Raw genomic sequence first — 25,605 nt, 5'->3', positions numbered from 1 at the left:
AAGTATCACGCACGAAATGAACTTCAGCTGCTGAGGTGGCTGCCCGGCTAGGGCCGCTCGCTGGGCTTTAAATGCTCCTTGATTCCCTTACTCCACTCCTCCTAGGTTTACAGTCTTTTAGGCTCAACGGTAAATTTATGGAGGCAGTCCAAAGCAATTTCCCAACAAGATCCATCCACTGGCCATAATTTAAAACCAGTCTTCAGACCCTTCCAGAATATTACAGCGTCACGAAGTCGGGCTCTGGGCTAATGAGGTTCCTCTCGCGCAGCGTGGATGGTGTCAACACACACGCCTCCCGCGCCCCTCCTCGGAGGGCCGGCCCGCTTCCACGGGAGGTGCTCTGCGCGCACCAGACCTGGGTTTTTGCTTAAAACAGTTCGTGTTCGGTCTCACCCACAGGTACACACGCCGTTAAAATCGATCACAGGGCTTCCTTTACAGCCGAGAAGGAAGCTGGGTGGCCTTGTTGAGCACATGACATATTTCGTCTAGGGGAGTCACTACACGTTAAGCAGAAAAGGGATTTGTGCCCCTTAAGAAGTCAGAAAGGAGGGGCCGTCCAGGAGGCTGAGGAGCGACCAGCGTGTTCCCCCCAGAGTGCCGGAGCCCCTCCATTCCCCCAGAGTGCCGGAGCCCCTCCATTCCCCCAGAGTGCCAGAGCCCCTCCATTCCCCCCAGAGTGCCGGAGCCCCTCCATGCCCCCCAAAGTGGCAAAGCCCAGTGGAGCAGGGGCCGGGGCGGGGCCCGCAGCGCCTGGGAGGCAGAAGGGCTCTCCTCCGGGCAGGGAGGTAAATGCTCAGAGGCAGGGCTTAAAACACTGAAATTGAAGTCGTGCGAGACGACACACTAACTTATTTTTATTTTACCCTTTGCTCAAACAGCGCACTGGCTTACGGACAGAAATGACTACCTCTTGTGCTGTCTGCACCTACAAAGGCATCTTTTTTTTACATTTTTTTAAAGATTTATATATTTATTTATACAAGCACTGGGGACAGCCAGAGGCGCGGGAGGGTGAGAGAATTCACCAGAGCCAGAGCGGGGAGCAGAGCAGGCAGAAGGACCGAAGGACACTGCTGAGGGGAGCAGAGGGCGGCAGGAGAGGTCTGCGCGCCATCTGGGACCCTCCTCCGGTGGCCGGGGAGCAGCCGGGGATCGAACCGGTCCTGCAGAGGCTGCGGGCAGCTTCAGGCCCCAAAGGCATCTTTTCTAAGAAATGCCTGCCAGGGAAGGGGCGTCTCCCCACGGCCTCCGCCCAGCACTGGCTCCAGGCTCCCAGCGGTCAGGGGCGGAAGCCGCTGTCCTCGAGGCGCCCTACTTAACCGCTAGGGTCTTAGTAGCAGAAACAACAAACTTGCTCTGACACTCCCCTTGGTTCCCTTTAGCAAGACGGTGCTGCTGCCCGATTACACTCAACGGAAGCTCCCCGGGGCGCCAGGCGCTCGGCTCTGGGGTGTCTTCCTTATCTTTGCGGCCTCTCTGCCTCCTCGCCTTTATCCTTTCCCTCCTCCATCCATGGCCACTTCACGCTCACTCATCTCAGCTATCGATTTACAAGTCAAAGTCTTGCCAGGCAGCCCCCAATCCCTAAGGCAGCAACCTTGTCGAGGCAGGGTGGAGTTCAGCAGAGGGGAGCTCTGAAGCACCAGGCTGTCTTGGGGTGTTTAAGCTCCCGCCCAGGCAGCGACCCACAGCGATGGGCCGCGCCTCTGAAGCCAGCCTCCCCACCCGCCAGGGCTCCCAGCCAGGCCTCCTGGAGCCACACAGGGTGTGGGAATCCTCACAGGACACTGCACGTCACCCCCATGGACACCGTCTCGCTGTTTAACCCTCCAGCCTTCCCTTCCTGAAACCTTGCCCTAGGAAGGAGAACCCTGGTCGAAACCCCGAATCAAACCCGGTCCGGAAGCCCGCCCACGGCACCCACCCGCTCCACACCACGCGCTCAGGGTTGATCCTGGCCTGACCTGTGCCAGCCTGACCTGACGCGCGTCCACAGCGCAGACCGGCCGCCCGCAGAGACTCACGGGGCAGCGTGCCGGTGCCGCTTGCCCCGGGGAGGTGAACAACTAGTGGAAGGGGGAGGGCGGTTTCCTACATGAGCGAGCAAGATGCAGGCGGGAAGCAGAAGACGGGCTCAGCCATGCCACGGAGATGGCTAGAGATGCCATCAACAGCCGCGGGGCTTCTTGAGCCCCCAGTCAGAGGAGGAAGGCGCTACAGGCAACCGAGCTCTGGTCCTGCCGGTGGTCTCAGGCCCTCGAGGGCCTGTGTGCATGTGTGTGGGGGCCTGATCTTTTCTGGGGGCTCAAGAGCCAAAGGGGCGGGCGCGAACGCAGCCTCCTCCAGAGCCGAGAAACAGGACCTTGACACGGCTGATGTGGGTGCACCAAGATGGTCGCCTTAAATGGAATTCTCTGTCCAGAAGGAGGGGGCAGGGTCAGAAGGGCCTGGAGAAGGGAATGTGGGTCAGCAACCGGTGCGGTTCCCTCACTGTAGAGGCAGCCCCTCGGAGGTGCTTTGCTTTACAAGGCAAAAGCTGTCCCCCTTAAGTGCCTACCTCGCAAAAGCTCCCACCCTGCTGTGCACGCACAGCTAATAGCCCTGGCACCTGTCAGAGCCCTCTGGGGGGCACGCCGCGCTGCGCTGAACGGAACAGCTGCGTTCCTCCACCCGTGGGGGACATGGGGATGGGTGGGGGGCAGCAGCGAGACCACTAGGTCAAAGAGCGTGGGAAAGTAGGGCCTGGTGGCTCTCGGGTCTGTTCTCCAGGCACCCCTTACATTGGCAAGTCCAAATGTACCCCGACTCTGGGTGGGGAGGCCTCCCTGACGCCCCTGTCCATGTCAGGAGCAGCGTGTTGGGGCCACAGACTGCGTCTTCAGGTCCATGATCTGCGTGGGGCTGGGGTTGCTCTCCGCTGTGAGAAACATCAGAAACTCACTCTGCTTGGGTCACACTTCCTGGGGTGTCTAAGAGGCGTCTTAGACTCAGCAGGCACGGAACCCACCTCCTCATCGGCCGCCAGCCCTGCGCCTAACACACTGTCTTGCTTTAATGATGTGCACAGGTTTGTTCCTGGCAAGCAACCGACGCCGGCCAGCCGCTGGCTGCGGGAAGGCGTGTGGGGGCGGTGACCCGTCGCCTTGCCGGCTCTGGCGTGGTCACAGCTGAGTTTTAGAAAGATGGTTTCGGGGGCGCGCTGAAGGAGGCCAGGGTGGAGACCAGGATGGAGACCAGGGCGGGGACCGAGGAGGCCGCCAGGGCAAGCTGTGGCCGGCAGGCCCTCGGGAGGGCTGTGGTGAGCAGCTCGTGTCTGGGAACCCGTCCACTTAAACGCTGTCATGTGAACTCAGGGCGGGGAGACGAGGGAAGATGCTGTGGCTGGCGGGGATGGCGATCAGGACCAAGGGGGAGAACAAGGGAGGCACGAGAGATCTCATCTGGAAAGAAAGCGATGCGATCTGGACATGCCAGGCCTGGAGGAACGGCTGGCAGAGGGCGTCTCAGACGCCTGAGGTTTTGGCTGGGGCGGGGATACCGAGGGAGGGCGCAGGCCGGCACGTCTGCTGTGGGGTGAGGCTTATTCGCTGGGGAGAAGCTTTGGAAGCTGAGCCCAGAGTGTGGTGAGGTCTTGTCCTGCAGAGCCCAGTCTAGACAGTCACCAGCGTGAGGACCCTGAGGTGACCCACCTCTGGAGCTCGCGCCACAGCACGCGGGGCCAACTTCGTGCGGCGCCCCTGCAACACAGGCAGCCCGGCCCGGCCCGCTGGCCTCACCAGCCCCTCTGGCCTGCAGTCTAGCTAGGCTGACCCCCACCTCTGGTTCATTCTCTCCCCTGGAACCCTTGTTACGGTGTAACACCTCCGCAGGTGTTTTTTATACAAAGATTAAAATTCTAACCAGTGTTTTCACAAATAATTCCCAACATCACAGGCCTTGGAAAAGAAACGCTCTGGACAGCACGCTCTCGCCGCTTGCCTCTGCCCAGGGCGGGGGGGGGGGGTGGGGTGGGGTGCAGCCTTGGGCGCCGCAAGGAGCGACGGGAACTGCCTGCCTGCGGGGGCCGGGGCCAGCGGGCCCCTGTGAACAGCGGTGATGGGGTTTGGCCTGCTCCAGGCACCCCCGGGGCTCAGGCTCCAGGCTCCAGCGCAACCCAAGGTTTGTTTTCCGACTTCCAAGGGTCACCAGCAGAGCCCCAACAAAATCCGAAAGCCCAAGACAGCAAGCTCCCTTTGCTCCTCGCCCACCCTGCCCCACTTCAGGCAAGAACTGGGACAACTGAACATCTCCGATGCCTGCTCAGAGCTCTGTGTGGCTGAGAAAGTAACAACACACAGATGTCGTTTCCTAGTTCCCTCTCATTTTCTTAGAACGTGGATCTAAATCACCTCCGTGAAACCTGAGAGGAAAGCGAGATGAAAACCAACCAGCCTGGGCTAGGAGCGAAGCGCCCGCCGCGGCACCAGCCCATAGAACGCGGCCTGGAGCCACCACCTCTCCCCGCCAGGGTTCCTCGTCTCCGGCCGGCTCCCCGCCCGCTGCGAAGCCGCCCTCCTGCCTCGCCGCCCCTGCTGCCGTGTCTCGTGTCTCGCTGGCTGCCTTAGAAACCTCAGCCCTTGCCACTTCCTGGGACCTGCCCACCTAGTCAGTTTCCGGACTGTATCAACTGTAATTCCCGTTTCCTTCCCAGCCACCCTTCCGACGCCACTGCCGCCACGCGGCCCTGGCCGCGCCGCACCATCGCCACAGCCTCTCGGGTGCGTGGGCTGCCCGCGCCCCCTGACCTCCTTCCCGCGCTTAGGAATCACTGGCAGCCGCACGATGCCACGAGGGGAAGGGGAGCGCACACCCCGCGGAGGCCCGCACACCCCAGCCCGCACATCCCCCCTCACCGCACCTCTCCACTGCCCCGGGGCCCTTGGCAGGGCCATCACACACATTTGCGGCCACCGTGAGAGCAGATCTCATTCCCTCCCTTTTGCTTCCCTTCTTTGAAGAAGGCAACGCCCACGTCTCTATGATGGAAACGAATATCGCACACAGGAGTGAAAACGACAAAGCTTGTTTCACACCCACCCGACTCTCCTATCCGAGAGGGTCAGTGTCTGAGGGGCGGACACGGCCCAGGCCGAGGGCGATCCCAGCCCCGGGAGTGCGAGGACGGGTTCCCAGGCGGCGGGCCCAGGGGCTCAGCGAAACCCCCCCACCGCCAGCGGGTAAGCCTTTAACCCCACACAACCCTCTTCCAGGGTGCTATCTACCAGCTCCTGTGTCTTGCAGGGGAGGGTGATGGACAGAGGTTGAGAGAGTGTCCCAGGAAGCAGCAGGGAGACTCGGGGCCCTGCACCCGGCCCCCCCTACGCAGCTGCAGAGGCTGAGAGGGAGGAGGACCTCTGAGGGCAGCTCTTGAACTGGGTTTTCCCCACCACACTTCCCAACAAACGGGCGGTGGGAAGAAGACGGCCGGAAGAAGACCGCCGGCAGGTCTTGCTCGGGCTCGGGCGGGGGGAGGGGCTCCCTTTCTGGCCACGGGACCAGGGCGCTGCATCTCCTGGGAAACCCAAGCCCCACAGGAGCCGCGTGGGCAAGGGGCTGCTCCTGCCTGCCCTGTACCCCCGGCCCCACCCCCGGAAGGCTGGGGACCCGCAGGTTTCCCCCAAGGACCCTCGGGCGTGTGGGACTGCAATGAAGATCGACTTCCTCGTGCTGGGCACATCAGCAGGTGTAACATAGTAAAAAAAGTTTAGCATCTCGGGGATGAGTTACTTGGCTCAAAGCACACAGTGACCGGCCCGCGTTCCTGCTCAGGCCCTCGGCGCGTTCAGTGGACAGTCACTCCTTGTGAGCTTTATTTTAAAATCAGGCGCAACGCTTCTCTCCTCAACCCTCTGCCCCTCAAAAAAAAAAAAAAAAAAGTAGATTGTAGACAAACTCAGCCTTTTAATCTGTCATGACTTATTCTGTAAGGCAGTATCTGCAATAAAATTCACAACTGAAAATTTCATGAGTCCTTAAATTTAATCTTGAAAGAAAACGAACACTTGCCCTGGAGAGCTAGTCTCAAGGCCATCAGGCAGGGGTGTAGAGAGATCACACAGGCACATGTCAAGAAAAAGCAGGTAATAATGATGCAACTTTTTTGCTAAAAGGCAGGGGCACAGAGAGAGGAGCTGGCGTGGGCCTGGGAGAACTGTGAGGGCAGAGAGGCTGTGGCGGCTGGGGGAGGGGGCGCAGGGACAGGAGTGCCAGGGACAGGGAGGGAGCAGAGGGGTGGGATTCATCAGGGATAAGGCCTTTGTTTTAAGGGCAGCCAGAGAGGGAGCTGGGCTGAGCTGTCGCTCTAGTAATGTGTTTACACCTGTCACCTCGTGCTTTTGTCACAATTTAAAGTAAATCCAGGATGCTAGCCATCAGAAGCAGCAGGGAAATTTTTACCCATTGTTTAAGCTTATATTAAAAATAAGCCTTAAATACAGTCTTTAATGTAGTGGCCCATCCAAAAAAATTAACCAGCTTTAACATCTACTACGGGGTTTAAAAACAAAGCAGGAGCTGGCGGGGCGGGGGGGGGGGGGGCGGGGGACGGGAGCAAGGCAGGCCAGGAGGGCAAGCTGGGGGTGGGGCTCCAGCACACCCCAGGTCCCTGCCTCCCAAGCCAGCCTGAAGCCCTCACTCACAGGCCTGAATGTGTCAAGGTGACTGACGGGTGAAAGCGCGACTGCTGACAGAGGCAGTTTCCTGTCACTCCACCCAGCGGGCGGCCACCAACGGCTGGCGTGTCAGGGCACCCGGGTAAACACGCGGAGGGCAGAGAATCGAAGAGGACTCCGCAGAGCCGGGACAAGGCCCACACTCAGAAGGGGATGGGAAGGCTGTCTGTGCGTGAACATTCCAGTTTCCAGCAACTTCCGGAGCAGTGTGACAGACACTCAGCGGGGCAGGAGCTGCCGTCGCGCGAGGGCTCCGTGTTCTACTGCTCGGGCACGCTGGCCGCGCGGGCTGGGCTGGCTCTCTAAGGAAACACGTGCGGCCTCGCCCCGGCGAGGGCACAGGCCACGGCCCAAGACCACCTGCACGCGGTGCGGCCCCGACAAGCTCAACGCCATCTATCAGATTCAAGAAAAGGCAAGTTCGTGTGATTTTAATTTGTCCTGAGTACACGGAGAAAAGGGGTAAAAGCGAGGCGAATAACCAGGCAGCGCAGAGAACCAAGAAGCATAACTTAGAGGAATCACTAAGTTTCGTTCTCCCTGCCCAGCGCCTCACCCTTCCTCCGAGGGCCGTGCTCTCTGAGGGACGCGCGGACACGTTCGCTGGGACAAACCCCTCAAGGCAGCATCCCCGCAGGCACGTGGTGGACAAAATGAGATTTAAAAAAAATTCAAAGCTTATTGATTTACTAAGAAGTGTAACTTTTTAAGTAGTTTTTAAGATCAAAACATCCTTGGACTCGACTACCTGAGCACGAGTCAGTCACTAAAGGCTCTGAGCGTCAGGGGATGGCTTTTTCTCTTCCTATCTCACTGGGGGGCTTGTGAGAATAAGACAGATGTGCTAATGTATGAAAAATTAAACTCCACATCTAAAGCTAGTATCCTATTTTTAAAAGAGGGGTGTAAAGTAAGTAGACTGAAGCTGAGGGATAAGAAAGTCCTTATTTTTATTATCTTTTAAAGATTTATTTTTATTTATTTACGCATATAAGAACTGGGGTGTAGGCCAGAGGTGCAGGAGGTGAGAGGATTCACCAGAGACAGAGTGGGGAGCAGAACAAGCAGATCTACTGAAATACACTGCTGAGGGGAGCAGCGGAGGGATAGGTCTGTTGCGCCATGTAGCTCCCTGGCTGGGGCTCAAACTCTTGCAGCAGTGGCTGGTGATAGCTTGATAGCGCTGAGACTTTAACCCCTGCACCACCAGGGAGGCCCAGGTTAGTCTTTTTTATTTTTTATTTTTTTTTAACTTTTTTTTTATTTTTATTTTTTTATAGAGGCATGTTTTCTTTCTTTATTTTGTTTTTGTTTTTTTGTTTATACATGCACTGGGTACAGTCAGAAGCGCGGGAGGGTAAGAGAATTCACCAGAGCCAGAGCGGGGAGCAGAGCAGACAGAAGGACCGAAGTACACTGCTGAGGGGAGCAGCGGGCGGCAGGAGAGGTCTGCGCGCCATGTGGGACCCTCCTCTGGTGGCCGGGGAGCAGCCGGGGATCGAACCGGCGCCGCAGAGGTCGCCGGCAGCTTCGCAACCCAGCGCTCAACCGCTGCGCCACCGGGGAGGCCCCAGGTTAGTCTTTTTTAAAGGGCTCTGGCACAGTCAGAACAAAACTGACCCTCCTTGACTCCTGACATCCATCGACTCAGCTGAGGTTGAAAATACCCGAAATCAAAAATACATTTAATCCAGCCACCCCATCGACAGCATACCTAGCCAGAGCTGCCTTCGATGTGCTCCGAACCCCTTAGCCTATGTGGCTGGGAAAAATCATCTCACACAGCCTATTCTGTGAAAAAGCAGTGAGTAGCCCACATAATTCCTGAACCCGATGCCAACCGTGAAAACAGAACGACTGTCAGTGCAACGGTGCAAATGCACACCGAGCGCTGCACGCCAGTGAACTGCGTGTGACAGCAGCACAGCAGCAGGGCCCTCAATTTCCCTCTCTCCTGAGGGGGCTGCAGAGCAGCTGGCAGAAAGGAGGTAGCCCTCGTGACCTCATTCTGGCCAGGAGCTGCTGCTCTGGGCCACTGCCCCGCCTCGGAAGAGCGACCGCCGCCCCCCATGTTGGAAGAGAGCAGAACTCCAAGTGTAAAGTGCGGTTTCCACTGCGTGCACACCGCTTCCACACCGTCATAAGGTCAAAAAATTGTAAGTGGAACCATCTTAAGTCAGGACTGTCCGTACAATGAAATAACCTTACAGTTACAGTAGGAACTGTATTTAAAGACTAGTCAACTGTATTCTGAAAGCTGTTATTAAAGGAGTTGGTGGAATCCACAGCCCAGATGAAGCTGCTGTAAAGCCCAAAAATCTACGCTTAGGGCCTCTACTGGACAGGAAGCGCAGGGGTGAAATCACCTGCTTTTTATACCTTTCACCTTTAAATGAAACATTCCAATTTTTCTGTCCCTTTGAACATAGTTAACCTGAAGTACTTTTAAAACAGTTGATGCTTCAACTAGTAACTAAAAAACAAAACTACGTTCAACGTTCTCTACCTAAAGTGCTTCATGTTATTTTAGCCATTTAGTTGGGTAAAGCTCTGGGGGATGGGTTAGAGAAAGACCGATTTATCACACTGTGTATTTGTTCCAATTATAACATTCCAGATTTTATTTTGGGGTAGAGCTGACAAGTAGTAGACCACATTGTCACTTTCTGAAGACATGCATTCCTGATGAGTTGAAAAGGCAGCCCCGCTGTTCACCAGCCGCTTGGGGAAGGAGGGAGCTGTGACTCAGGGGCTTCTACTTCTATGAACTAGGTTTGGACTGAGACACAAGCTCTAGGATCTGTTGGGTAGAAGTGACCATAGCTGCTGGTTACCAATTATTGCTACAGAATGTTCAAAAGTTCACACATTAAAATTATACTGAGACGTTAATGACACTTTATGTTGAAACACTGGCAAGCTGACAGGGGCATACATGAAAGTAACAAACAAAAACGAACTAACCCACTAAGAACCATAACTTTCAGAGGAAAGGTGGTGAGCAGATCATCCACGGGGGTAAGATGATGATTAATGGATTACTGAGTGATCAGGGCTATTTAAAGAATTTTGTACTTTAAGGCCTTACGGGCTTTGTCCCTTTAGAGCTTGCATTTTAAATGTCATTGTATCTAAAAAGTAAACAGACCTCAAACTTGGTCTGGGAATAGTGTTGATGAAGGAGAAAGGGAAAGGAGAAAAAAAGAGTATGTGTAGGGGGGGTGGGTCTTAGAGAGAAGAGCAAGTTCTTGTGAGGCTGAATTAGAATGTTTCTAGTTTTATGGGCCACCCCTGGTGGCACAGGAGGTTAAGCGCTGCGCCTTGAAGCTGTCCGCAGCCTCTGCAGCGCCTGGTTCCATCCCGGCCAGCCGGAGAGGGTCCCACATGGCACGCAGACCTCTCCTGTTGCGCCCGCTGCTCCCCTCAGCAGTGTATTTCGTCAGTCTGCCTGTTCTGCTCCCCGCTCCGTGTCTGGTGAATCCTCTCACCCTCCCACACATCTGGCCTGTACCCCAGTTCTTGTATAAATAAATCTTTTAAAAAAAAAATGTTTCTAGTTTCAAAAATATGTCACATTGTATGTTTGACTATAGTTCATGAGTGCTTTCTTCTGCTAGATACTGTTGCAAATTCTGGGGAAAATACAACAGTGCTTTGGGGGGAGGGGGAGGACAGTATAAAGTACTGTCCAGTACTATTATTATGGCTGATTCATGAGGACACGATGAATAGGAGAGCAGAAAACACACAAGAAGTGTCCAAATTCTGGAAGGTGGAAGTTGAATAGAGAGAGTAAGTGACTCAGCCAAATGAAAGGAAGCAGAGGGAAATGTGTATAGTGGAGAAGCCACCAGAAAGCCAACCACCTGAGGCATAGTCTGGGAAGGCATAGAAATGGTGTATGTGTGTGTCGGGAGGGAGGGGGTGTGTAGGCAGAAACCAGGGCAATAGCTCCAAATTTATAAGGAGTAGATCCCTAATTCAACCCAATTCAACCAGGCAACTTTCTCCCCTCAGACATTCAGAAAAGAAGAAGCTCTTAAAATATCAGTAGAAGAAGGTTAGACAATAACATCAAAGAAAGCTGGAGAAATAAGAACAAAAAGGCAGAGAAGTAGAACACAGAACTGAGCCAAAAATATAAAGCCACAGGATCAACCCAGGAGGTAGAATACCTCCTGAAATTCCAAGAGAGAACAGAGAAAACAGAGTATCAAAGAAGAAACAACACATGACAAACTTCCTGAACTGAAAGACATGAGTTTACAGATGGCGAGAGCTCAGCGGGGCTAGCACAATGAATGGAGAGACCTTACCATCGGGCCTACCATTTTGAGATTTCAGAATCCCAGAGAAAATGAGAAGACCCTCCAATCTGCCAGAAGAGAGACAGGACACATACTAAGGACTGAAATCAGAACAGTTCCAGTCCTCTCTAATGTAACATTGGAAGGTAGAAGACAAGCCAGGAGTAAACACTAGATGAAATTATTTCAGATCTAGAATCCTATACCCGTCCCAGGACTCAACTAAACATGTTCAGATATATGTGATCTCAATCTGTTTACCTCCCATGCACCTTTATGCCAGAGATGACTAAGAATGACACATTCCATTAAATGAGGGCTCATATGAAGAAGGGGAAGGTTTACAGGATCCAGGAGAAAAGGATTCAACAGAGGAAGTAAATGATGTCGTCTATGACGAAAGCCCCAGGGTAACAGTCAGGAAACAGACATAAAGAAACAAATATCCTGGGCCTCCCCTGGTGGCGCAGGTGGTTGAGTGCAGTGCCGTGAAGGTGTCCACAGCCTCTGCAGCGCCAGTTTGATTCCCAGCCACCGGCGAGGGTCCCACATGGCGAGACAGACCTCTCCTGCCTCACCTGCTGCTCCCCTCAGCAGTGTATTTCGTCAGTCTGCCTGTTCTCTTCCCCACTCTGTCTCTGGTGAATCCTCTCACCCCCCCACATCTGGCCTGTACCCCGGTTCTTGTATAAATAAATAAATAAATATCCTGATGGATAAGCCTGGATTAGAAAGACGTGGTCCAAGAAAATAAAACCATGAACTTGTAATTCTACAGATGAAAACTTTCAGGAGAAATACAACACAGCACACTTCATAAATAGTACAAGCAGTGAATGGTGGAAAATTGAAAGGATTGCGAAATAACACAAACAGCAACGAAAGCTTATCACTCAGTACGAGGAAATTATTTAGCAGGGGAATGAGGAATCAGGTGGTGGGGAGGGGCCGGCACCTCTGCCTTCATGCTAGCTAGCGCCCACATGTAACATTTGATAAAAATAAGTTAAACACATTTTGCAAATTACTTGATTTTCTGTCCATCATTTGGGTCTACAGAGGCTTTAATTTGGAGGACTCAGCATGAGATACGCACAAATAAAAAGCAAGGCTACAAGTAATGAAAGGTGGAAAACATGGAACCAAAACGAGGTAACGAGAGAATAAGCCGGTAACGGACTTCTCGTACTCACCATCTCTCTGGCTATTTCCAGCGCTTCCTGCAGGCCGTAGAGCCTGCCACAGACCAGGTAGATTCCATTGGCCCAGAGAATACAGCCCTCGTGGACCCAAAATTCGTTGCTGTCAAGAGGTAGTTCAGGGATTTGTAACTCCAGCTCGGGGCCACCTTCCGGAGCGGTGGGCACGGCGGCCTTGGAGTCCAGAGCAGTCTTGTCGCTGTTTCCCTCCGCGGTGGCTTTTTTGCAAGGGAGCCCCCTGGACAGGGACCGAGGGCCCCCACCACAGTCGTCCGAGCGGTGTCGCCGCTTAAACCTGGGGTGAGCAGCCAGGCTCCGCTGCTCCTTCTGCTGCTGCTGCTCCTCCTCCTCCTCAGTGTCCGTCTTGGAGCCATTGGAAGCGCTTTTGTGCCGGACCTTCACTTTGCTCTGCATCTCCGTGGCCCTCTTGGGAGGTGGATTCTTCGGGAGAGTGGCTGCATAATCTTGGGGATAAAAGGGTCCAAAGAGGTCGCCCATGTTCCGGTAACTGGCCCACTTGCCACAGAGACAGCAGACCAGGTGCCCCATCACAGACGACTCTGTCACCACAGGTCCCTGCAGCATAAAGGACGAGGCGGGAAGCGCCTTGCTTTCAGTGCTGCTGGGCGGAGGGGTCAGTGACCTCTGACCCTTCCGGCCCCTCACCAATTTGGTCTGTTCTTCTTCTTCAGCATTGATGATTGTACAAACGGCTCCAAGTTCACACTTATTTACTACGTGGATATAAGGGAAAAAAGACTTGTTCTTGGCGTCAGCTTTGTCCAGTGGCTGGGTGGCGTACTTCAGCTTGATCTCAGGTTCCTGCGGCTCGACGATGGGAACGGCCTGCTTGGCTTTCCGCTTCCTGGGCTGTGCCCCAGGCTTCCTTCTCTCCCTCCTTTGCCTCTGCTTTTTTGGCTTTGGCTCTCCATCTGCAGAACCTTCTGGAATCTGAGGGGGCTGAGGAGGCGGTGGCGGTGGCTGCTGTTGTTTCTTTTGCTTATTCACACTACCAATGGGTCTCCCCTTCTTCTTTCCTGATGGGAAATATCCCTTTGGGGGGAAACCCTCTTGTTTGGGGGAAATCGTCACGGTATCGCTCTCTTTCTCTTCGGCTTTGGGGTTGGCCTCCGTGGCCAGGACGCCCACCGGAGGTACATTCTTTGAGTCAGGGAAGATTAAAGGTGCTGCCCCCCCCAGGGAACCATCTGGTCTCCCTTGGTTACTCCCGGGCTTCTGTGAGGTTGCGGACGTCGTGGCACCGGGGGGTTCCTTCCCGGCAGTAACCGTTTCTGAGTGTGCCTCGGTCTTGACCTTGTCGTCCCCGCTGCCGCGCCACTCCTCGGAAGACCTGGCGAGGGGCTTCTCTGCGTTCAGCTCCTGGTTCGCCGGCCCGGCCAGGTCAGACACCACCTCACCCTTTCTCTTCTCTAGGTCCACATCCTGGGCTGCGACGCTCCCGCCATCGGGAGGGCCGCTTTTCAGAGACAGAATGTCATCGAGCGTGACGGTGTCCCCCCCGGCCTCTGCGCTGTTGGGGGCGGCGCTCCTCCTGATGTTCGGAGACGTGATCTTCTGAACGATAGCTTCCAGCTTCAGCCCCCGGCCTTTCCGGGGGGGCAGGATTTTGGTCTTAGCAGGACTCGTGAGGGTGACAGCAGGGCAGTTCCTGCTGTCCGGGCTCGGGAGGTCCTTGGCAGCCTCCCTCTTAGGGACAGACTTGATATCCTGACCGTGGGCGAGGTGGGCATAGGAATTGAACGATTTGTCGGCGCTTTCTTTCGAAGGGTGGAGCAGGCGCCCTCTGTCGTCAGCGTTACTGTTCTTCACCTCTTGGGACTGTCTCTTACTGGGGATGGGAGAGATGAAAGATCGGACTCGCCGCCTCATGATGAGGGGGTTTTGAGAGGAATGATCCTCTTGCCCCGGAAGCCTCAGCATGACGTTACTGGGCTTGGAGGTCTGCGAAGAAGACTCGGCCAGCCCATGCCCGTCGGCCTCGTGGGGGGGCCCGTACCTCTTCTGGTTGGACATTCCCACGGGCCCACCGCTTTTGGCTGGAGAAGTCTGTCGAGAAAGGTCCCAACAGGACTCCTGCTGCAGCTTCTGGGCGCCATGCTTCAGTTCGAGGCCCTTGTTAGAGAGACCGTCGCTGGACATGAGGCAGCGGCCGCCTTCCTGGCCGCTGGGGTCGTGGTAAGTCCCCATGGGCGGGCCGTACATCATCCCATCTTTGTCATTCTTCAGAGGGCTCCGTACTCTATCCAGAAACTGCTGCTGCCTGGGGCTCTTGCGCGGCCCCTCCTGCCTGTGCTGCGCGGCAGCGATTACTCCCTGAGCAGAGCTGCTGCCCCAGTCCTTGTACTCCTCCTGCTGCTGCTGGTACATCTGTCTCTTGTAATGGAGCTGGGAGTTCAAGCCCGCGCCGGGGTCCCCATAAGCATGAGCCCGCGTGTTGCTGTGATAAGCAGAGGCCAGGCTTTCCGAGTTGGGAGCAAAGGGGGCGTGCAGCGCGCTCCTGTTGGCCCTCTCCGAAAAGGTCATGTGCGGGTTCATGTGGTGAGGGTCTCCCCCTGGGCCTCTGCTCCGCCCAGGAGACATCTTCAGTTTTTCTGAAAAGTCGTGATACTGAGAAGGGGATCGGCCCCTCATGCCCTCCCGACCACCGACTCTGCCAGGGATGCGCCGCATGGGCGCGGGCCGGCCGTCCTGCGGGCCACAGTCTGAGAGGGCCTCGTGGGCCGCGGCCCCAGGGCTGGCGTTGCCCCGGTAAGACTCATGCTTGATGCTGGCAGGATGGCAGTGGTCGCCGGACTTCTTGTTGTTGAAACTGGCCTGGGGTTTGGACTGTTCGAAGTCTTCCTCCTTTATCTGCCCGCTCTGGGACTTCAACTTGGTTTCCATGGACACCAACCCACCGGGAAGAATGACCGACTGGCTCAGACTGGGGTTGAGACGCTCGTTCCTTCCAAGTCTGGCGTCGGCACCCAAGTGCCCCAGCGAGTGAGCGCCTGGGTCTCTGACAATCTGCCTCAGGGGGGAAATGTCGCAGATCACTGACCTTCTCTCGGAGAGGGGGCCCCCAGTCTCGTGGGCTGAGGACTGTGGCTCTATTTCAAACTTCCTGGGAATTGGGTAGTCAGCCAAATTGATCTGTTTCATTTCAGGAACTGTGCTGCCGGATTTCCTTTCCCAGGGGCCCCAGTGGGGGTTTTCCAGCAGGGACCCAATGCTTTTGTTCAAAAGGCCCCTGCTAGCTAATTCATTAGTTTGACTGACTAGGACGTTAGGCCTGGTGGCTCCCTCCAGGCCCCCAGCCATGCCCTGATGCTCCTGAGTGCTCCTGGAGTACCTCCTGTCTGGGTGGTGGTGGTAGCCCTGCAGCACCTCCTGGAGGAGGCTGGGAAACTTCTCATTTCTACCCTTTCGCTCCCCGTGGGCAGTGAAGTCTCCTTTCTCTTGCCCTGTAGGATACTGAGGAAAGCCACTGACGTTCCGCGGCACGGCTGACCCAAAACTATCTTTGTAGCTATAACGCAGGCTCCCGGGAGACTTGCTCTGCTCAGTTCTGCCTATAAAACCGGGGCCCACGGCAGGGTGCCCGCTCTGGCCGCTGCCCTCTCCATTGTGATTGGAGCTGCTGTCTCCGTTCTTGTTTCCTTTGCTCCCTCCTCCTGGAGGCTCTGGCTGAGGAAGTGACACGTGACTGCTCTCCTTTGCCCCGCCGGTGCTGGGCGGCCTCTGAGTGGCTGCAGGGTCATCCTCTTGGGAGCCCTTCTCCTGCCCACCAGGCTTTTCTACCCGGCTTGTCATGGCTTCCCGGGAGACAATCACCCCAACCGTCTTCTCGTTGACTTTTGGGTTGCCCTCGGATGACAAGGCCACGTCCTTAGCACCTGGCGAGGCGGCCTCGTCTCTGGCTGCAGGGCTAGCGCTGAGCCGGGGGGCTTCGTTCTGAGCACCCTGTGCAGGGGAGGAGCTGGCCTTCTCGGAGGTGCCCCCCTTGTAGGTGGTGTCAGAGCTGGTGCTCTGGCCGCTCAGCTGCCTTACCCGCTCGCCCTGGTCCTCGGAGCTGCTGGAACAGCCTCCATCCAGCGACTCTGCCAGTGGGGACTTGAGCTGTTCTTCTGGCTGTGAGGAGCCTTCAGAGTTGGTGCAGCTGTCTGCTTTCTTAGAGGATGAGGAGGGCCTCTTGGAGGTCTTCTTCTGAGGGGTCAGGGCGTCAGAGAGCAGCATGTGCTGGACAGTGTTGGGGAGATTGGCCACCTGCGTACTCAGGGCACTCAGACTGCTCAAGCCAGGGTCTGTCAGGCGCTTCTCGGGCACCCCTTCCAGTCCAAACCCTTTGAAGCCGGCTGCATGAGAATTGGGACTGGGCATCAGCGAGGGGGTTGGGCTGAGCTGAGGCATCAACTGTAAAATCCTGTTTCTGGAACCCATGGGCACACTGCCTTGCCCACACTGGAGGTTCTCCCCACTCTGCATAAGAGGAGACGGGGTGGAGCTGCAGCTTGGAGACTGAACTACAGAGGCAGCTGGGGAGGGGTTGGAAATGGGGCTGAAGTTCTGGTGGAACTGCATGGGGGAGCGCACGGGCGCCTCAGGCTGGCTGTACTGCCCCACCTGGCTCTGCAGGGGCAGTTTGGGGGCAGCACTGGGGTACTGCATGGTGTGCTGCGGGGGCTGTGGCTGCGGGGGCTGCTGCCCCCCCTGCTGGGTCCCTTGTGGAATCTTTGCCTGTTCAAAATTTTTCATGGATTGAGGCTGATAGCTGTAATTCGACTGTGTTCCGTAAGCCTGTGCATTAGAACCCACGTTGTGGCCTTCGTACTGGGACCCAGCATTCACGCTGTAACTGCCGTCGTAGCTCTGTCCCGACTGGCTGAAGCGCTGCGGCGAGGGGAAGGAGGAGGAGGAGGAGGACGCGGCAGAAGACTGGTAGTGCTGGCCAAACTGACCCACTCTTAACTGGTAACCGGAGGCAGAGGAGGGCAGGGTTGAGGGCCGCTGCATCGACTGCAGGTGGGATGAGCTGGATCCCGGCTGGCCGGTACTCTGCGGCAGGGGCTGGTGGGACTGGTAGAGCTGCTGCCTCAGCTGCTGCACCTGCTGCTGCTGCTGGCTGGAAGGCTGCTGCTGGTACTGCGAGCTCCCTGGGGAGAAAGGCCCCGCGTAGTCCTGCTGATAGTGAGACACCCCCCCCAGGGTGGAGTGCTGTGCTTGAAACTGGCCCACATGCCCCTCGCTCCCGTACTGATTGCCGAAGCTGCTCCCCTGGGGGGGTCCATAGCTCTGCACAGGCCCAGAAGGCCTCCTCTGAGGCGGCTGCGGGGTTCCTGTCGCCACTGGGTCTTTGTTGCCTGCCATGTAGTAGAAGTCCCCGGCCTCTTTCCTGAAACCCTGGTAGCCCTGATGGCCAGAGGTCTCGCTAGCCATCGCCGCTGCAGCAGCCGCTGTGCCTCGTCGTCCCCCACCACTGCTGCTGCCACTGCCGCCACCTGCACCCCCAAAATTCTGGAACATCTGGGCCTGACGAGGGCTGAACTCCTCGATCCGGGACGAGCCGTGCACCTCCTGCGGGTAGCTCTGCTGGTTTCCGTGGTAACTGCTTTGCTCGCGGAAGGACTGCATACTGTTCAGCAGCACAGCAGCAGGCCAGCAGCCCTCCTGGAAACCAAGAGAAGGAGAAGGAAAATTATTAGACACGCGTCTCTGCAGCACAAATAACGTCAAGCCCAGATGCCGGAGAGGACACTGTGGTTCAGATGCCCAGATGAAGCTGACTGGTCTGCTTCCTTGCCTTTTATTTCTGACCCACTTCCAAAGCTGCAAAGCAGCAGAGAAATAGCCTGAAGAGCGAGGCAGGCGTCTACGGGAATATGACGCACACTCTGGGCAAATACAAGTGCAGAACAGTGAAAACCTCATTACTAGATGAATGAGTCCCCAAAATTCATTTGGGTTAAAATGTGGGGTTGTGTTTTTACTGTTAATATAAAAGCAACAATTTACAACATTTCCCAGTTATGGCAGGGGAGAAAGGTGCTCCTTCCTGTCGCACTGGTCACCGGTGAGGCCGCCCGCCGCCACCCCTCCTGACACAGAACTGGCCCAGGGACAAAGCAGCCCCTGAAGTCTGGGGCGCATGGTGGAGGGTGGCTGTCATCACCACCCCAAGATGCTCAACTCTGACCCCAGCGCAGGTTCCACTAGCTGTGGTGATGCCCGGACTCAGGATGGGCCTCCTGCAGCCCCCAACTGCACCCCGGCACCCGCTCAGGCACGAAGGGCGGGGCGGCCCAAGTCAGAACAGCAGCGACTGTTCTTCAGGTTCTGGTCGGCGTTGTGTTCCGGCACTGCTAACCCCAAGGCCTTTTATTTGCCAACCTAATACTCACAAAGCTGGCACCGGCCCTTCCTCTGGAGGAGGGGAGGGAACAGCAGAGAGGACGGCACAGGAAGTGACCAGGAGGCGGGGAGGACTCGGCCAAGCCCAGCGCTCCTGCCCTTCCCGTGCAGTCTGGAGCGCAGCGCTCCTGGAACGACCGAGGGCTGGGTTTTCCCCCTTCGCCAAAGTCTTGCTCGGGCCCGTCTCCTCCTCAGAGTCAGCAGCGAACACAACCAGGCCAAACTACACCCACACACTGTAGAATAATCAAGTGCTTCTGAAAGAAGCCAGGGTCGCAGATGACGCGCGGAGTCACGAACGAAGGTGCCCACAGTTTACGAAGCTGGGTTCTTGTCCCCTCAGGGGTACCTGAAAACAGGGCTGCCAGCAGGAAAGTCCGTGGTTCCTTAAGAGTTAAGCTGGGGTTCCTTGCTCTGCCGTGGCTCCCCATCATTACCTCTGACCTCCCATTGCCTGCCTGCCCTGGCCCCGTCTTCCGGGTGGCCAGAGCACTTAGAGGGACCTCACGAACTGTGCGACGCCCTTCCCCAGGGCCACACGCTCGCCCCTTTCCTTCCTTCCTTCTCCGCCTCTGGGCAGACTGTCCCCCACGGCAAGTTCTTCCCGGCCAGCCTCCAAATCCCACTAGCTCTGCCCCTGCTGGGCTCTCCCGCTCTCCCTCGCCTGTTTGGCTTCCTCCTCAGCCCTCACTCCCAACAGACGGACATGCTACCTGTGTGCCGGCATCTCCTGCTCGGGGCCAACGCCCTGCGGGCACAGCGGCTCCTTGCTGCGGGTCTCGGTCACTGATATGCCGAGGACAAGACGGCAGACATTCTGGGAATCAGTAAGTGGGAAAGGAACTAGGCCTTCGAGAAGTAGGCTAGCCGCATTCAGGGGTGGGAGCACGGTGCACGGATGACGGGGCTGCGGAAGAGGAAACAGTATGACCGACCCACAGCGGCGCTGGAACACGCTCCAGGGCCTGCCTGCAAATTTCTGCAGGACCAGTTTCAAGGGGAAAATACCCTACAAAGTTCACCTGAGAGCACTAGGAGACTTCAGGGAGGCAACATGGGCCACTGCTGAAGGGAACTCCAAACCTGAAGACCCATTTCTTCCAGAAATATCTTAACTAAAGACATGGGCTACTACTGTGACGTGAAGTGTGATTATGGAATCAGCTGACCCAAAGTCTCCCCAGCATCTGAGCACCTGAAGGAAACCTCCTCCTGCCCTGCAGGTCTCGGCTCCACAGGGCAGGTGCAGCGCCCACTCGGCAGCAGCCTGGGTCTCCGCCCAGCGCCCCCAGCCTGCGTCACGGCGCCCGGGCAGCAGGGCCCGCTCAGCCACGCCCAGCGCTCCACCCCAGGGCCTCTGAGCAGACGGCTGCCACTGCCCGCCAGAGGCCAAGCTCGAGAGCGGTGGCCACCCCCAGCGCTGTGAGGCGTGCCCCTTCTCTCATTATCTCCAGGACTGTCAGGGACGACCCTGTCACGGCGCGTTCCCTGTGAGTGGTGTCTGCCCAGCTCTCAAAGCCAGCGGCTTCTCTGCCTGATAAAAGGTGGCGGAACAAAAAAGATGAAAGCTGGCAGTTTGATGAAAAGCTTCCTCGAGTGACAATCTCTCCATAAACAAACACTTCACATGTTGTTTCATTAATTCTTCTGTAAATAAAATCAGGCTTCTGAGAAGGGGGGGGGGGGTGTAAACAACCGGGCCACTTGCTCCAAGGTGACCCGAACAGGAGCTGCCAAGGACTACGCACTAAAGGCCACTTTAGCGTCAGCGAATCTGGGCTCGGGCCAGAGCCCCACCTCCGAGAGGGAAACGGGTGGGGGTGCAATTCCCGCCAGGTCTGCCGGCGGCCCTCCCTGGGGAGCCCCTGGCCTACAAGGGGACCTTCTTTCCTACAGCTAGAGTTCTGGTTTATGGAACAAAAGAAAAAAAAAAATCACAGTCCAATGCCTCCAAAAGGAAGCCGGTAAATCTGAAAGTGGGCGCGAGTTTCATCTTTTTCAGGAGTTCCAAGTGAAACAATGAGGAGAACCAAGCCTAAGCGCAACAAAATGTAGCCCCGGAGTATCCGGGGCATCAGCATTAGCGTCCGGGATGAGCTGGTGCGACCGCGAGCGACGCCCTGTCACGGGAGAGCGCAAAGAGCTCCCGGTCACGGCTACAGAGCATCGTGATGAATGGGCCTCCTGGATGTCCCTGTTTGAATGACGGGACCGGAGAAAATGGGACACTCGGAAGGAAGCCGGTCCTGGGAGGAATCCGCACGCGCGGAAGTGGTTCACCCACCCCAGGGGCCACGGCGGCCGGGCTGCAGGCCCGGGAGGCCGGGGGTCCCGTCGGCAGCCACTGCTTCCGGCCCGCGGCGGGTGCTGGTGGCGCCCAGAGCCAGCCTGGGCCTTCTCTTCCTTCCTCCCGTGTGTGTCCCGCTCCCCAGCCCAGTCTCCTCTTGAAAACCTTCTCCAAACTGCCTTCGAGATAGTTTCTTCTCATCTTTTCAAGTAGCTGCCGCCTCTTTCATTTCAGGCCTCACCACTGATTCTCTGCTCGTTCTTCTGCCTTGCCTCGACAAAAATACTTTCATCCTCAAGCTACTAACCACCCACAGACTCCCAGTTACACCCCGTCGGGTGGCCGTGCGGCCTGCCCAGGCTCACTCTTCACCCTCCGACCCACCGAGGCCCTGGGAGGCGGCACCACAGAGACTGTCAAGAAGCTCCATGGACCTCTGGCTTCTGGCTCAGTTTGGCTGGGAAGAGGCCGGAGAGAGGGAGGAACTGGCTTTCCTGGCCGTGTCCCTGCCGTCACTGAGGCTGCCGGGGCCTCCCACCGGTGGCCGCGCTCCAGCTGGCCAGTGCACCCCCACTTTCTCCCCAGGTTTGGGGCTGCTTCCTCCTCGTGCCTTTCAGGCCCGGGCTAGTCACGGCTCCTCTCCACTCTCTGGGGAGATGCCGTTCTCGCCACCAAGGCTTGGTGTCCCGAGAGCACGAGCTGCCAGCTCAGCATCACGAGCACCCTCTTTGTAAAGTCACACGCTGGGAGCGAGCTTTCTAGAACCCCCTTCCAGCAGGGTGCTGGGTTCAAGTTTGCAGAGAAGTGGGAGAGCGATTTGGAGGGCAGGAGGAAAGGAGTGGCTGACTTGGAAGGGGGTGCAGCCTACGCGGATCCACAGCGGCCTCCAGGTGCCTGAGAACCACTCGCAGGTGCATCAGAATGAGAGGCAAGGAGTCCCGACCGTCCCGGATCCCCCCGCGGGGGGGCCAGCCCTCCACGCCTGAGCCGAGGCTTCCCTTTTCCTAGCTGAGTCCTGAATGATACACTTCAACGGGCTCCCGCCCCGGCCCCAGCGGGCCGCGCGTGCCCACCAGGACCCGGCGCGCAGGGCTCTTCTCTCGTCCTCGGGCATTCACACGGCGCGAGAACCATCGGCCGCGGGCAAGACGGTGTGCCAGAGGGGCCAGCTCTCTCAACTAAACATCTGCAGGTCACAGCCAAGTGGCGGGAGACTGTGGGCGTCTGGGTCTGCCTGCGGAGTCCCCCAGGGTGGAAAAGGAACAGTGGGCAGCGTGGGGTGGGCAGGCGTGCTGGCCACCGGGCGCAAGACGAGGCCTCCCGCCTGTTCAGGGAGACACAGCAGCCACCTGTGCACCGGCAGGCTCTGGGCAGCGTCACCGTGGCTGGAGTAACTTCTACAGCCAGGACGACGAACTGACTGCATGAAAACAGGAACACTTGCTCTTAGGCAGTCACCAGCTCATTTTCAGTAACACAAACGTTCTTTCCTCAAATCGGACCCAATTCACATCCTCGAGGACAACCACAACCATCTCGGGTCTCCTAAGCAAGACACTTTAGACTACCCCAAAGTCCTCTCTTCCTTCAGCGCCTTGTCCTGGAAAGGCGGCTCAACCCCGCCCCCTCCCTCCCTCCACTGCCCTCCCCCCTCCAGCCGGCACTGCCGCTTTCATCTTTCTGGGGCCAGAGACCGGCTCCAAGTTCTCTCCAGCACCCCTCAGGGCCAGAGCGTTTCTTCAGCTGAGTCCGGCCCAGCACACTGGCCCCCCAGGCTGCTCGGTCACCTCCCTGCTGGCTCTGTGGCGTGTCCCCAGGCCCGTGAACTCCTTCCCGCCACGCAGGTCACGTGGCACTCAGAATTAAAGAGCTCTGCAAAGCCATCTTCTCCACAAGCCTTCAGAGCAGAGAATTTGCTGGCTTTTCTCTGCTTAGTAAAAACAGACGCAGAAGGATACATGTGCCTTTTTTTTTTTTAAACATTTATTTATTGATGCATACAAGAACTGGGTGTAGGCCAGAGGTGTGGGGGGTGAGAGGATTCACCAGAGACAGAGCGGGGAGCAGAACAGGCAGAGCTACTGAAATACACTGCTGAGGGGAGCAGTGGGCGAGTCAGGAGAGGTCTGCTGTACCATGTGGCTGCGGACAGCTTCACGGTGCTGTGCTTAACCCCTTGCGCCCCCAGGGAGGCCAGGATGCGTTTGCCTTTAACCAGCAGGTAAGGTGTGCACCACATACTCTCCGTGTCAGCACTGCGTGGCTTCCCACAGACTGACGCACGTGCATCAGTGGACGAGGAAAAGCACCAAGTTACGTGATTTACCAAAAGTCACTCTTGCAGGATGAAGTGGAGCTGAGAGTCGACACCTCAAATTCCTCTGATGTTGCAGCCCTCATTCCTCTTTCCTGCCACACAATTGAACAAGGAGCCCCTAAATCCAGGTTTTGAAAATCCTGACACTTTTGTGTAACAGCAGACCTCGCCTATTCGCAGCCACACGTGCCAGGCACTGCACAGAAAGCTAACACGCTTCACCCTCACCACACTCTGTAAGTGTTGGTACTCCTTGTAAACTGAGGTTCCCAGGAGTTAAACAAGCAAAACATCCATAGTAAACAGAGTGCTGGCACTCAGGTGCCCACTCTACATTCTGCACCCCGGCAGAAGCCCCCCTTCAATCAGCAGGGAGGCTCGTGCACCGCCAGCGGGTTAGAAAGACATCTTGAAACTTTCTGGCATTGGGCTGAATGTCTGTACTGGCTCCGTCCACGCGCTGCTTCGTGTGTACGAAACTTACTTCGTAAGTAGATCAGACACGAGGATGTGCCCCATGGGTGGGTCTGATACTTGAAATTCTAAGTCCTGTTTGCAGATGAGGGAGGCGAGACTTCCCTGGCGGCTGACAGATGCCTTGGTCTCAGGACAATCAGGTCTCCACGTACGACGGGTCTGAGAGATGGGTTGATGGGGCCGGCTCGTGAGCCCGTAAAGCAGCTTAAGGAACCGAGTCCGTCGGAACTGTAAGTTAGTTAGCCAGAGTCACCCAGAACATGACAGACCCAAGAAGTCTGCTCTCTGGGGCATGCAACCTGTAACGTATTACCTGTGCGAGCTATAAAAAAAAAATCCACCTTCAACCATAATCAAATGCTGGCAAAAAGTGGGGGTCTACAAACTCAGATCCATTAAATTTTCAAAAAGCAAACCAAGAAATGATCTCCCATTTGGCAAGGTTAGGGTGAGGCTGACACGAGCATTAACAAAGCAGCGTACATTATGACAACGCTGTGGGGAAGCGACGTGGTAGTAAAAGGATGACTATTCTTGACCCAGTAATTACAGATTTTTATCTTGGGGAAATCTCAAAACAAACCACCAAACGAAAGTCAAAGCATCAACGCACTCAGTGACAGCTCTGAGGCCAGCAGAACCTAACCCTCGTCGCTGAGAGTGAGCGCGAAGCGCGGCAGCTCAGCTCACGCTCCAGACAGGGAGAGCAAGACTGCGGGGCGCACACGGAGGACGCGCCGAGGGACGCTGTCCCCTGCTGCCGGGGGGGGGGGGGGGGGGGCCAGGCCCAGCACGTGCGCTCCTAGCTGCGCCGTGGCTGCCACCAGCGGAGCCAGGCCTCCCTCTGGCCAAGGGCCAAGGATAACAGGATGGAAACACACAGGCATTCAGGTTGCAGGATTGTGGGCACGTTTCTTCCTTTTCTATTAAACATTAGTACTTCTGTAGAAAATAATCACTTTAAAATTTCATTAACCTCATTTTAAAAAATACAGCCCTCACACTATTTCCAAAATATCTTTGCTGTACTGACAGCGACACTTCCCTGCCCAAGGGAAAGAAAGAACAGCCCAGGAAACTCCGTAAGCCCAGAGGCAGGTGGGGAGACGGGCACTTGCCAGGCTCCAGAAACCTGGTGCCAGCACAATACAAGCACCCCAGACCCTGCAGTGCCCAGGGAGTGTGCAGACTCGCCAGCTCCAGCCGTTCTCAGAGTCAGGTCTAGAACCAGCTGCGTACTGCTCCCCCCCAACCCTATCTCCGTGGAAGGTCTATTTGGAGACTAGTCTCATGGGCCCGGAGAACTGCCATGGGTCTGCCCCCAGGCCCAGGGAGCAGGGCTGTGTCCACATTGATGGCTTGTCTTACAGTCACAGGGGCACCCCAAGATCATGTCAGATGGTCACACTGTGGGCAGGAGGGCCCACAGTTCTTGGGGAAGGGGCAGAAGGGTGGGGACCACTGGTATCTTGGGCTGGCTGGGGATCCCTGCGAACTTCCCCTGTTGAGCCTAAGACCTTGTGAGATTTTGAATTTTTCTCCTCATTTAATGGTTACATGATAATTTCTAAACCTTCTCAGACAAAAGGATCACAGGAAGCAATTAGTGTTGCCACTTAGAGATAAAAAATGTTTTTCATTTGACAACAGCAACAAAATTACAAAGACACCAGAGAACTAATCCAAAATAGAAGTGGGCAAAAGCTAGGTGAGGAGGGCCTCCCTGGTGGCACAGGGGGACTGCACTATGAAGCAATCCGCAGCCTCTGCAGCACAAGTTCGATCCCTGGCCCGCCAGGGAGCAACCCACATGGCGTGCAGACCTCTCCTGTCTCGCCCGCTGCTCCCCTTAGCAGTGTATTTCAGTCAGTCTGCCTGTTCTGCTCCCCGCTCT

General features: G+C 56.5%; 1 protein-coding gene across 2 annotated transcripts in view; it reads right to left on the bottom strand.

Annotated features, from left to right (window-relative positions):
• The window catches only part of TCF20 (transcription factor 20), a gene marked incomplete at both ends in the record, with an annotated part of 37,492 nt that extends 19,639 nt beyond the window's left edge, over positions 1-17,853 (bottom strand). For both annotated transcript variants that reach the window (XM_084255770.1, XM_084255769.1), the window contains one exon: positions 12,217-17,853. In XM_084255770.1, coding sequence (XP_084111896.1) covers positions 12,217-17,853 — 5,637 coding nt within the window. The remainder of the gene's footprint in view (positions 1-12,216) is intronic.
• Positions 17,854-25,605: the final 7,752 nt, after the last annotated feature.

Source organism: Talpa europaea (assembly GCF_964194135.1).
Source record: "Talpa europaea genome assembly, chromosome: 15".
NCBI lineage: Eukaryota > Metazoa > Chordata > Mammalia > Eulipotyphla > Talpidae > Talpa > Talpa europaea.
Note: the sequence above shows the minus strand (reverse complement) of the source record. Positions and strands in the feature narration are given on the sequence as shown.